The 12,806-nt window shown below is 46.2% G+C and overlaps 2 protein-coding genes across 6 annotated transcripts in view; one reads left to right on the top strand and one right to left on the bottom strand.

Annotated features, from left to right (window-relative positions):
* col4a2 (collagen, type IV, alpha 2) overlaps nucleotides 1-1,158 on the bottom strand; it is a 56,466-nt gene extending 55,308 nt beyond the window's left edge. For 2 of the 5 annotated variants that reach the window (XM_027024409.3, XM_027024412.3), the window contains exons 1-3: nucleotides 1,007-1,157; nucleotides 589-715; nucleotides 427-478 (exon numbers count right to left, since the gene is read on the bottom strand). In XM_027024409.3, the coding sequence (XP_026880210.2) occupies nucleotides 427-478; nucleotides 589-656 (120 nt within the window). In that variant the 5' untranslated portion in view covers nucleotides 657-715; nucleotides 1,007-1,157. Of the gene's footprint in view, nucleotides 1-426; nucleotides 479-588; nucleotides 755-1,002 lie in introns of all 5 variants that reach the window. The other 3 variants (XM_027024411.3, XM_027024410.3, XM_081720947.1) reach the window with 3 other exon arrangements.
* An 88-nt stretch (nucleotides 1,159-1,246) lies between these two features.
* Nucleotides 1,247-12,806, top strand: part of col4a1 (collagen, type IV, alpha 1) — a 35,999-nt gene continuing 24,439 nt past the window's right edge. The window contains exon 1 of the mRNA XM_081720948.1: nucleotides 1,247-1,467. Coding sequence (XP_081577074.1) covers nucleotides 1,396-1,467 — 72 coding nt within the window. The 5' untranslated portion in view covers nucleotides 1,247-1,395. The remainder of the gene's footprint in view (nucleotides 1,468-12,806) is intronic.

The raw sequence follows: 12,806 nt of genomic DNA, 5'->3' as shown, positions 1-12,806 counted from the left end.
GATCAGAGGTCAGCGCACATTTTGTCTGTGGAAAGTTGGTGTGAATATTCTGTACAAATGACTGAAATGAATGTAGCAACATCTAAAGATTAAAGCCAACAGCCTGTAAGGATCATATGGACTACTCCTAATACTCCGAACATATGCAGCCCACATTTAATGTGGTTGTCTTCATAACTAGAAAGAAACACGATAATTCTAAAATATCTGAGGATTATTGATAGTGGTTGGGTCTACAGCACACAGCACGTAGCTTTTTCCGATGTAGGATCCCCCCGGGATCTCTCAGTGACGTCGTGAAGACCACGATAATCCCCCCCCCCGACACACACCCTGGACACACCACGTCAGTAGCGCACGGTGTGCGACATTGGCGAGTGCTGCACCAAGGCTGTACGCAACATTATTGAAATAAAAGCCACTCACCGCGTTAACCTCTGATGTTAGGATGAGCACGGTGAGGCAAATAAACAGAAGCCTGCAATATAAACGAAACGGAAGTGAATGTTTTGCAGTTCAGTATCTTGCGTACTATGCACATGAAATTACGTATAAATCAGTCAATGCTAACTTTTTGAAAGCGTTTACCTCACAGTCTTAATGATTCTCCGGCGCTGTAGGAGTGCCAGTCCCTCCATCCGTACTTCAAACTTCATTCTCTCTCACCTATCCGTCCGTCCAGTGTTCCCGTTAGTGCACGGCACCCACGCGCATCCTGGAAAAAATGTCTTGCAGACATTTAGCCGCATCCCGGCTAAACCCCATTTAAGTGTTTTCCCAACAACACGTGAAAAAAAATGAAAAATGAAAAGCGAATCGTGAAACGGTGCATGTTGCACAGTCGTCCTGCGTTACTTCTGATTGACAAATGTACCTAAACTAAGTTTCACGTGGATCCATGCTTCTCCCCCGAGTTCTAATGTTACCCAACGCAGTAAACAGTACATCTATTTGAATGCAGCTCCGACTTTAAAGCAAGTTCTGTTAAGTAAGTATACGCACCTACCTAAGTAACCACCAAGCATCCAATCACGCTCCTGTTAGGACGAGACGCGCTGGATAATAGGCACGCTGAAATAGGACGGTCCCCGCGTGTTTTAGAAGAAAACGCCGTTCTTATATCTCTAACACTTTGGAGAAAGTTTCCGTGGACAGTGCAAGCGTTGCTTTGGTACACGGGGTTGGGGTTGTGCCTGTGGGCGTTGAAGGGGGTGTGGAAGGCTCGTCTACAAGCCGTTACTTTGAGCAGCACAGCACAACGTTAAGGGCAAAGATGCAGGCACACCTGTCGGTTAGGTTCCTGTAGGACACTAGACGTTTGCTTCCAGCGAGAGGACGAACGCGTGGACATTGCGAAGAGTTGGAACGGCACGGTGCTCCGCGAGCTCTGGCGCCATGCGCTTCTGCAGAGGCGCGATCTTTCTCCTGGCGGCTACTTTGCTCAGCGTGCCCCACAGCAGAACTGAGGTACGTTATTATATAATAACCACAATCTCAATGATAACAACAACAACAACAACAAAACTCTCTTTTATAGTTCGTGATGTTCACATTGGAAACCGATCACGATTTGCGGTACAATGGCGCACGTCGTGCGCAAAGTGCGTTATGATCTGATCGTATGGGGGGAAAAAAGCGGTACATAAATCACAGTCAGGCCACTAACGTGGTTTACAGCAGCAACATCTGTTGAGACCTCGAACAGTTGTTAACAGTTAAACCCTTATTTTTCAGTGAAAATGTGTAGAATGTATAGACATTCCAAGAGCAAAGCAGAAGAGCGTTTTGTCTTCTGAACGCTTTAGCTCTGCTCGGGAACAATACATGCTCCTGGGAAATGTTATAGTTTTATGCTCCCTAGGCTACAGGATAATCACCCATCAGTATACCCCAAACTTATTACACTAATTGTTATGCATTATTATTATTATTATTATTATTATTATTATTATTATTATTATTATTATTATTATAGTGCATTATTACACTAACTTATGGAATATGTGTGACTGCTGGAATGACTTTTTAACTTGCAGTTTGATTCTTTTCAATACTGCTGTTCATTATGAGTTCATCATTGCAGGAGCCTGCGCCGCGTACTGTTGTAGTGAGGCGTGGCGGTTTCTGTCCTTTCTGCGTTGCTCCTCCCACTCAGGTGGGCCGGGCCGGCGGAGGCAGACGGGACAGGGAGGGTCACCGATAGCTACCAGGGAGGACAAATGTCTTTATGCGTGTTCGCAAAGTACATTCTGGAAAAATGATAAACAAAACCAGGCCCATCTTAACTCCAGGACTGTGCTCAAAGAAATTTCAGAAATCTCATCTCATGTTTAATGGATTACTTTAGCCTTTACCTGCTTCACGCAGGCCATAGCCACATCAATCAGGCCATGAACATCTGTTTTCAAAAGACTGACAGAGCAACACAAATGAGGTTTACGGGGTGGAGGGGATTGCAGGCTGTCGCCAGAACGTGCATGCTGATGTTGAGCACAGACCCGGTCCCTTGCCCTGTTTCCTTCAGTGGTGTCTGACTCTGAGACCATATGGGATGCTTGTCTTTGTCTGGTGTTAGCGCAATTGAAAGTTCATCTTCGTTTGCCTGAAGGGAGCCCGTCATAATATCCCAGTTCACAGATCTGCCCTGTAATAACACATGCTGACTATTGTCAGGTGTCATGCAAGGGAGATTTTTGCACATTTGTGATTGGGATAAAAATTGCTTGAATGCATGATATGTCATATGATTGTCAAATGGGTTTATCTGCCCAAGTATAGCGTTCATTTAGTTACGTGTAAAACCAAAAAGAATGGGATTACATATCTGATCCACATCTGAATCAGATAAGATTCATGCCAGAAAACTTTGTCTCTTGACGTTGGTCTCCAAGAACAGGGCTTGGGAGGTTCCTCATGGAGGAGAAGGTGAGTTTAATGAGATCAGGAGCAGCCTTGGCTTCTGTCTGAGAAAGATTTGTTGATCTTCCAGATGGAATTGTAAAATAAACCATGCATAATATGTACGGAAATCTGGTCATGCAAAAAGTTTGATCCTCATTCCTTAAAACCTGATCAGATAAGTTTCAAACAGAAATGGTCTTAAAATAACCTTGCGCCTTAGTTCTGCTTTTAATTCATCTAGTTATCAACTTCTTGTAGATTTCCTTTAAAGTGAACTTCCTGTGGTTTTGATAACTGGGAGGTGGCCAAACTCTGGAAGACTTATTATTACTGTGGCCTTTTATCCTTCTGGGTACCTAAAAGGCCGGACTGGCTTGCATTTCGCTAGTTCAGCTCCTATCAGATTAGCGGGTCTGCCTCAACGCTCACTTCCTGCGATTAATGGGGTTGAGGGCCCTTTTCACTCACATGGAGGGTACTGCAAGCAGAGCTTCCACCGTGGAGATATGAGAGATATGGGACAGCTTTGCTGAGTGAAAATCAGTTGAGTAACTCACAACATCGATGTCTGGAGAAAATCCTATTAAAATCCTCGGTGGTGGTAACTGCATACAGCTGTTACCAAACCTTTTTATGTGAAAATGTAACTTTGTCATCCTAAAATGTCATACTGTTTTAGGTCAGGGCCTTCAAAGGTGTTTTTGAAAACAAGGGTATAAACACACACTTTCTGACAGTAGCTGATAACATGATTACAACACACCCATTTTCCTAATTTTCCTTTGCGCTTTTCACACATAAGACCAGACAGCAGGGGGATCTGCTGACCATTAACGCAGAAGATTACCGGGAGGGGGGGGGGGGCTTCCTACATCTTATATTCATGTTGTCTGATTTTTCCAGCTTTGCAAAAAAAATAACAGGAGAAAATTCCACTCCTATTAGCATTCCTATTTCCTATTAGTAGGAAACCTGTGTAAAGTGGAGCGTGTGAAAGGGAGCAGGAGAAGAGGACAGATGGTGAGGAACAAATGCCTGATGAATTTCGCCACTCTCCTACGCTGATGTTCCTGGCCGGCAGCGCTGCTCGGTCCCCCGGGAGGGAACGATAGAAGATCCCAGCGCGGGAAGCAGCCGGAGCTCCTGTCTCTCTTCCTGTTTCTCTGGTCATTTCCCCATCTCCTTACTCCCTCCTTTTGGTTTTCTGGCACTGAGCATGGGGCTCGGTCCTTTTTCGGTCTGATAGCGTTGCAGGCCAAAAAAAATGTGTCTAGTTCGTTAAGGTGCCCTGGACTTTATATGTTAATTTTTATAGCGCTGAAAGTTGTTTTATGGGTGGCTGTTTTGAAAAGATGAAGCCAGATTTTACCTCCACCCACGGTCCAGTTAAGATAGTAGAAGCCCTACACAAGTCATTAACTGGAGAGCCACTAGCTCGCCAAACTGGGACGGACTGAGTGTGCTGGTGCCGACCAGCATAGTTGCTTAAGTGGAGATGTGAGAAGATATGGGTGTTGACAGCTTTTGACGGCGGATGAGTTTGGGATAACTGCCGCCGCGCTGTTTGGACATTCTGAGCTCGTCCTTCCTGTTCCACATCGTTGTGAGTAGAAGCTGGTGGCGGGAAACGTTCCGGGCGGTCTTAGGGAGCAATTGCTTCATGTCGGGTGTGCTTGACCTGCCGGTCCATTATCTGTAGAGTTGGTGGCAAGCACGAAGTGGCGTACCGTTAGCGGGGAACTCTTCATGTTCCACAGTGTTTTGTTATGGCTAGACCAAAACAATCTTCCCATCTGGTTTCTGGTGTGTGTTTACCACTGAGAAAAATACTTGAAATAGTGGGATTCATTGCTGAATTCCTAAAAGCAGACCATGTCCTGGAAGGGTTATTTTTTCATTTGATGTGCATACCCTTTTAACTACAGAAAACCAAAAGTCTCCATAGATTGCTAGAGGCTGTATTTCTTATATAGTCAGTAACTCGAGCATGTTTAAATGCAGCAGAAGAACTTTTGTAAGTTTTGCAAAGCCTAACTCCGTGATCACAGCCGTAATAATTCCAGTCTGTCTCAAACCAGGAGGTTTGTCAGACAGCTCCTGTTGGGATGTACAGGGTTGCGTGGGCAGGCCCCGGGTCTTAGCAGTGTGACTCAGAACGATGGGTGGAACCTGTGGAATATCCATGGAGGATCGTTCTGTCTCACTCTCAGCAGCCCACTTCCTGCAGGAGTGTTCCATCTGCCCGGTCAATCAAAGCCCCCAAGGAAGACAGCAGCAGAAAATGGAGAGAATTACATGATATCTTAAACATTAAAACGGGTTGCAGTGGTGGCTCAGTGGTTAAGGTACGAGACTAGTAATCAGAAGGTTGCCAGTTCAAACATTGCCACCTCTTCATTCAGTCATAATTGCAAGTTGCTTTGGATAAAAGTGTCAGGTAAAATTACTGGCTGCTCCTTAAAAGTAAACACTCTTTAGTATGCTTAGTAAATTGTTTTGATTATTGTATATAGTAGGAAAAAGGGGTAACTGTGTTGTAGAAAGTTACAATGTTATTTGATCCACATGGATATTTAGAGAGCCATATATTTTCATGCACTGCATATACAAAAAAAGAGTAGCTCTCAAATCCTGTTGTTAAAACAAACCCAGCTGCTGTAGTTAATGTTGTCATGGTTACAATTTCAATTGCTAGACTTCCAATTGAAATTGGAATTCCAATTAAGGGTTCCATTTTTGCAGCATACGCTGTGACATTGAACATTAACACCCTTGATGGACGTTCTCTTGCGGGTTGCGGCTCGGACACGTGCACACCATCGGCACAAGACTAGGACCTCTAGACAGTTGGACTAGATATTAATTGCTTATTTTTTCATTATTTATTATTGTGCCAGAGGAGGATGGGTCACCCCTTTGTTGACATTTGGATGACTCAGATGTTTGAGAACATGACTTTATCTTGTGGTGTTCTCAAGTGAAATGCTGCGTTAATGCTGCTGGGTGATGCGCGAGTGCTGAGTCAACCCACGTGAAGGAATAATCCACGTCAGCGCTTCTTCTCAGGGGGCTTCCTGGTGCAAAAGGGGTTTCTCACGCTTTAATAGCTTTTCCTTCAGGCTTCCAGGCATGCGGGCTCCCTCAGCATGAATTCTGAAGAGCTGAGGCCATGTTTGTGCAGCTGGCTGTAACCGTTCTCAAGATGAGCGGTAAAGACAGACAGTTCCTCTTCCTGCTCCAGGTCACAACCCCCCCCCCAAAAAAAAACAAAACAAAACATGGATTATGTCACGTGCGGGGTGTTTTTGGTTGTGTTTCTGCTCTTTGCGGTAAGCTCACATGTTTCACGTGTTACTTTCCAAGCTAGCTGAAGACGCTACGCAGTAACTCCCCTATCACTAAGAGCCCTTTAGAGCAGTCCGACACGCTGAGGTATCCCGTTTCAGTCAGATGTCAACATTTTCCCACACTAAGAGCAACATGGATTACGCAGCTTCTGGTCCTGTTGTGACGTCATTGGGGCTTGGCGGTACTAGTGGTACTGATATCCCTCACATCTGCCTGTTCTTCCAGTCTTTTGTTTCTTCTGCGGTATGTCGGGCCGACACCCATGCCAGGGTTGACGCAGCTGTAAAGAGATGTGATCGAAATAAATTCATGTTATGGCATTTTCCACTGCAGCAAGATTCAAATTTGACTAATTCCTGCCAGCACTTCCAACCTCAAACCAGATGCTAAGAGCAGCGAACCACACAAGTAGGTGTTTGTGGGTTTTAAATCTTCGACCACTGGTCTTATTTTTCATCTCTCCTCACCATCGATGTGGCAGTGGGGAATCAGATAAGAGTATTTGTATTTGTGTGTGTGTGTGTGCCAGAATAATTAGTTTTCCCTCTCGGAAGCACTCCCTATTCCCATGGTGCTCCAGCTCCCTATTCCCATGGTGCTCCAGCTCCAGCCCCCACTGTTGGCCCAACACATGTAATTGCGATTCTAGCTCTAGCATCACAAACATATTCCCAAAAGTACCATCAGATAGTGAGATGGTATCTTTAGTGGACAGATACTGGTCCCACTGAGACAGCGGTTGTGGCTGTGAAGAGCCTTGCGTCAGACAAGAGGTTTGTGGAAATTTGTAGACCTTTTTTTGTATATACTGCAGACTGTTAACATTATTAAAATATTGGTCGTGCCCTGTCCAAATGAAGCCCCCATGATCCAGCTGGCAGTACCAGTGTATATTCAGCCTGGCATCGTTTCACCAGCCCTGCTGTGCTGTGTCCTTCGCAGAGAGCTAAAAGCTACCTTTGCACCCCTTTGCCAGGAGAACCTCAGCCCTGGAGCTCAGGGCCGTCATCACGTGCCGGTCTGGAGGCTTTCTCAGCCAGACTCATGTCAGACTGAAACCAGACAGGGACACTCTTCCACACCGTCTGCCTCAGGCATGTCTGATAGCCAGCTTGAAATGCAGTGCTCAGAAATAGCGTCACTTCCAAAAAGAAAAGAAAATCGGAGGCTCCGTCTAGCTTGGAGCGTGTCTCGTTAGGCCGGTTGCATGCTGTGGCATCCTGGCTGTGGGTGAGCCAGCCTCTTGCTTGCGTTTTTATTGTTAGCCTACAGCAGATGACATCGAGAGATTGCCTTTTCTTGGTGATCTCAGTGCGAGTTTATTTTTGTCTGCCAGACCTGTGACTGCGATACGTCTAAACTCGGAGTGATGTATGTCCTAAACAAATGTCAAAGCTGATTGGTGCGTTGTTTCAACTCGGTTTGTGCACTTTTGTGGTTTCTGTCTCCGAGAAACGTCTCCACAGGGCCCCATCAGTACCAGCGATGAGAGAGAAATGGAAACATGAGAGAGAGAGAGAGAGATGGAGAGAGTGAGAGACAGAGAAGGAAGGAGAGAGGAAGAGAGGAGGAGAAAGATAGTGAGGGAGTTTGTTTTCAGCAGATGGTTCTTGAGCTGAACAGATATTCTTGTGAGTGTTCACACCGTAAGAAAGTACAGTTACACTAAAAGTTGCAGGGTTGCACTTAATCAAGCGGACATGCACGTATGTGTAAATAACACAAACGATATCTGGGGCTGTACCAAAGTGGGCGTGTCTGCATTCCTCCGCAAACATAACAAACAGGTCTTGGCACTCCCGACAACTTTACTCCCTGGCACCACCCAGGTTCACGTGAGGCTTTGCAAGAGGCATGCTGGGAGCTGGAGGCCCTGCAGTGAGAATGATCAGAACGCGATTGTTCTCCTCCTCCCCCTCCTCTGTGCCTCTCAATACCCTGTTTGTTCAGAGGAGACCCAGGACAGATGCACAAACTCCCTCGCCTTGTTCTGGACGCCGGCTCTATTTTGAGTTGCAGCAGAAGGCGTTGCGCTTCTCGCGATCAACTCAGCGCGTGCTGTGCCCTGCCTCACCACACATGAGAACAGCTGAAAACACTCAAAGTGCATTTCCGTGCACTTTCAGTACTCAGAGTCTTTCAGTGTTTCACTGAGAACCTTGAAAATCTCCCTCCCTCGTGGTGTGCCGGCTTAGGAGCCAGACGAACTCTAAAAACATGTCTGCCCTGGCCAGTAAAGCGCGGTCTTGCTTGGCATCAGGAATACAGTTGAACGCAAATCTACCTGACGTTGACAGCCCCATGTATCCTGATTAAGGGGAGGTTTAGCATACTGTTCATTCCTACAAAAACAGAGATTTTGGGTATCACAAGAGCTCTGTAGACAGACACTCTCAGACATGAACGTAGCCATGCACCTATTTCTTCATCATTCACCAGTCTTTTGGTCACAAACATGCTCCAACATATGTTTGTTGGAGGTGGGGCACACGGTGGCCACGCCCATACGTCCAGGCTGCAAGCAGATGGGGTAGGCAGGAGAAGGCGCGTGTTTCTCCCTCAGCACACGTGAGTCCTGAGAGCACAGGCCGCGTGAACCGCGCCATCCACGCAACCCTAGTTGCCTGCGTGAGCTGCAGAGTCTGCATGACAGGCGAGAGACGTCTCGAGAGATGAATGAGAGCCTGAGCAGATAAGGAAGGTTTGGTAAGGCAGACCAAGCTGTTCCACTCGCTTAGGCCTGTTATCTGTATGGCGAGGAGCACTGCTGATCCGAAAGTCTTCTGTAGTTATGTAGTTAACAGAATCCTGGAGTCTTCTGTATTTATAAGTGCCTGCTGGTTTTGGTCTATCTTGGACATGCCGCTCTGTGTGCAAGAGTTGGCAGTTCACGCCAAATTGCTTTGTTACATCTGGCAAGGTGCAAACTTTCCACCGTGACACAAAACCGCCTGATAAGCTAAAGATCAACAATGGATTGTAATGTATTTATTTGTAAAATTCAAAAACATGGCAGAGTGTGCCTGAGTATTGAAATGAGCAGCGGTGTGTGTGTGCGTGCGCGCTGCCAAGTTTGCCTGTGCTGTTCAGAGACCTGCGCTCTCTCATCTACCATGTATGGCAGACCAGACTTCAGACCAGACAAGACGTAAAAAAAGAAAAAGGGAAGAAAATGTTTCTGTTGCTTGGAAACAGTTAGTGACTAATGCATCTGGAGCGTTCTGTCTTTTCTCCTGCATGGCTGGTAATAATTGTTTAGAGCTGACTTAGGATCAGTTTTCACCTCTCCTCAAAGACCACAAACAGCTAATGCCATGGGTGTTGTAGCATGAAGTCTGAGAGATTGTGGTAACTGAGGTCTGAAGATGAGGATACCACTAGTCCCCAAACGTAGTATACATGACTCACGAACTGCCTCACACCTGTGGATGAAGACCTGACAAACGCGGCTTTTGACTTCAATCTTGTCTGGTCCTTGCTAAGGGTTAAGTAAGGACACTCGTGGATACATCAGGTATGCCGGACCAGGGTGATTAATGCTGCAACACCACCAGCACCGAAGAGCGAGCGTACAGCCGCGGCCGTGCGCGCAGTTTGCTCCGGGTTTTCTATGCGGAACAGACAGTAGGTTTCTGGACGGACATTCATTTGGGCGTCGAATGGCTAACGACCTCAGATGCCCCCCAAACCACCACTGCAAGGGCAGTCTCAATGTATACATTGAAAGACACCACAACAGCCTGATTCCATACCTCCCTGGAGACGACTGTGAGAAAAGTCAGCTTCGGACCCGCCGCTTTAACGCGGAGACCAGCTGTGCATCGTTGCCGTTTTTACGGCATTCATGGCAATGGTGGTTATAATGGATCCACAGGGATGGGCTCGTCTGTGGTCTGCGTTTCCTTCCGGCTTCCTCCTATTCTCCCAGCCACACCGACTCTTTCCTTAGCTGCGCTGAGTTTGGCTTCACCTCGCCGGCTCCGAGCCAGGTCCCCTTTTTCTCAAATACCAAGACAATGGCATTATTAAAACCCGCTGCAGGAACGACTCATGAATGGAAAAGGACAGGAAGCTTGCACTTCCTGTGGAAGGGATGTCAGACGTCCCATCACAGAGCAGTGGAGAGCAGCTCTCTGTTACCTCTGAAAGTGCAACGTTTCTCCAGCACAATGGCACTATCTGTACACACTTAAACTGGACGGACTTAAATGGGAATTTCATGGACGCCTGTTTTTGAGTGGAAAAGTGGCTCTCTTATACTCGTGGCATGAAATATTTGCCGGGCATTTTCCATCTCCAGCTCACAGCCATCTCAGTCGTGCTGTAGACGGCCTGTTTTAACGCAGCCAAATCACGGGTGGCTTTTGCTGCACATTTATGTGTCCTGTTGTCTCAAGTTGACAGTTTTTCTACGTGAGTGTGAATTCTACATTTAGCCTGAAAGTGCTGAAAATGCCCTGCTTAAGGGGTGTTTTACCCTTTTTCCCTTTCAGTACTAAGCCAGTGCCTCGCTTCCGTTGAAGCTGGCGACTGGTTTAGTGAAATGGTTTAGTGTCACTCACTAAGACACCAGGACATATAAATGCTCTGTAATAACAGGCAACTCCTCTCTGGTTCCTACTGAACAGTACAACGGTATTAGCACGGAGAGTAGGCGTAATGGCTGGTGATCTGTGCATTTGAGGGATTTTAATGAGAGTCTATGAACACTCCAGTATTTCCAGTATTTAAATATTACTGGTGTGAAAGTGTCTTAATGATTAACTCTGAATTAGAAGGAACAGAGAGTGTGAGTACAAACCCCAGCGACAGACACAGCCATAGCCAGACAGTAATCTGTGCAGAGCCGTAGCTCCATACCATACTGTAGTAGAGGGATTTGGTCTCGGAGAAGAGTGACAGAGAGACAGAACGAGAATGAGACCGTGCACCAGATATGTACCAATAGGAAGAGTTTTGTTTGAACTTTTTGCAAAGAAAAACAAGAGCAATATCCCAGATTCGAGCTGAACGCGATAATCCAGGCAAGCCCACTATGGCGGCGAACGACGCCTTCGGCGAGACGGCCTAACAGGTTCGGCTCGGAAAAGCCTTCAGTGATATAAGAGGCTAATATCGCTTCCTATCGCAATGACCGCTGCAGTCAGGGTGGTCTGGCCTCTGTCTGCTCCGCGTTGTGGAGGTCAGTTTGGCAGGCTCTGGGAATACCAGATAACAATGGCTGATTGCCTTGACTAATTGAGGCATTGAGAATTTCCGGAAATCTCAACACATTTGAGCGTGATAGCTCTTTCCGGTCACGCTTTCCTGAGCGGCGATTTCATTGCACGGTCCATCAAACAGACACTGTGGCTGGCAGTCCAACCTAAATGTTGCCGTAACACACTGATGCATCCCATATGAATCACCCACTGTTAATGGAGATATCAGTTTTGGATCATGCATTGTGTCAGAATTTAATTTTAGATACAATTTTAGACACTAATTAAGCAGCTGCAAATCTTTAAATGCTTAAAAAACAGTACAAAAAATACCTTTCACAGATGTTGTTCACCAAGATCAGGCCTGTGGGATGTGTTAGAGCCACTCAGATGTCATAAGGGAATTAATGCTAATCATTAAGCAAATACATTATTATTTGCAAATAATCGCTTACATTTTCCCAATAAGTCTTAGTGTCTAAATTAAAAAAGAGAAGATCTGTTTCATTACCAGGTATCATTTACTCAAGAACATAGGCTAGAGGATAAAATACAGTCTATGGGGGGCTGTTTGTAATTCAAGGGATAAGCAATGCCCATATTGGGTGAAGCTGTTTCTACCATTACTAAGCAGTCAGTTTGATCCAATCGTTTACTACTGTCAGTATGAATAAAGGCGTTCAAATACTGACCCCAGGTCAGTGTTTAAGTCTTCAAACACCACACCTCTATCCAGGAGCTATGGGAATGAACCTGGAACTGCAAGGCAGTTCCGTCCTGGTGTCTTCACTGTTTAGTACCACAGTCCTTAAAGTGCCGGAGGAGTCAGAGGGAGGAGTCTTCTGACTGGAGACCCTCACGTGGCCCACCATGGCATCTTGTCTCTGAGTCAATCGCTGTGCATTGCTTTATCTAAGATCTCGTCTGGGTTCGTTTTACACCAAACACGCTAGCTCTGTGCGTGTGTAGCATCCAGACTCTTCAGAAATCACCCCCCACCCGCTTCTCATATTTGGTATGTATTTTCAGACTGCTGAAGTGTGAAGTGCTTTCTTTGCATGGTATGCTTGCTTCTTTCTCATACACAGGTCATGCCTAAAGGGAAATCTTAACTGTTGTAGTGCGAGCACAAGTTCTGAAAGGCCCTCTACCTCAGGAAGGAGAGGAGAAAATATTTTGGTCCGTTGTCTATGTGCCTCAAAAATTCCAACTCACGAAACATAAAAGTACCTGAGAGGTGGAGCAATTTAACTCGGTGGGGGTTGGGTGTGACTCCTTTCTTCCCCCTCACCCTGTTCACACCCTTCCAACCACCACCCCACATAGTTGTGGTTTGTTTACCCTGAGCGCAGCACA

Source organism: Electrophorus electricus, chromosome 9 (genome assembly GCF_041902795.1).
Source record: "Electrophorus electricus isolate QZ-2024a chromosome 9, ASM4190279v1, whole genome shotgun sequence".
Lineage (NCBI taxonomy): Eukaryota > Metazoa > Chordata > Actinopteri > Gymnotiformes > Gymnotidae > Electrophorus > Electrophorus electricus.
The sequence above is the reverse complement of the archived record's forward strand: the minus strand, read 5'-3'. Positions and strand labels throughout refer to the sequence as shown.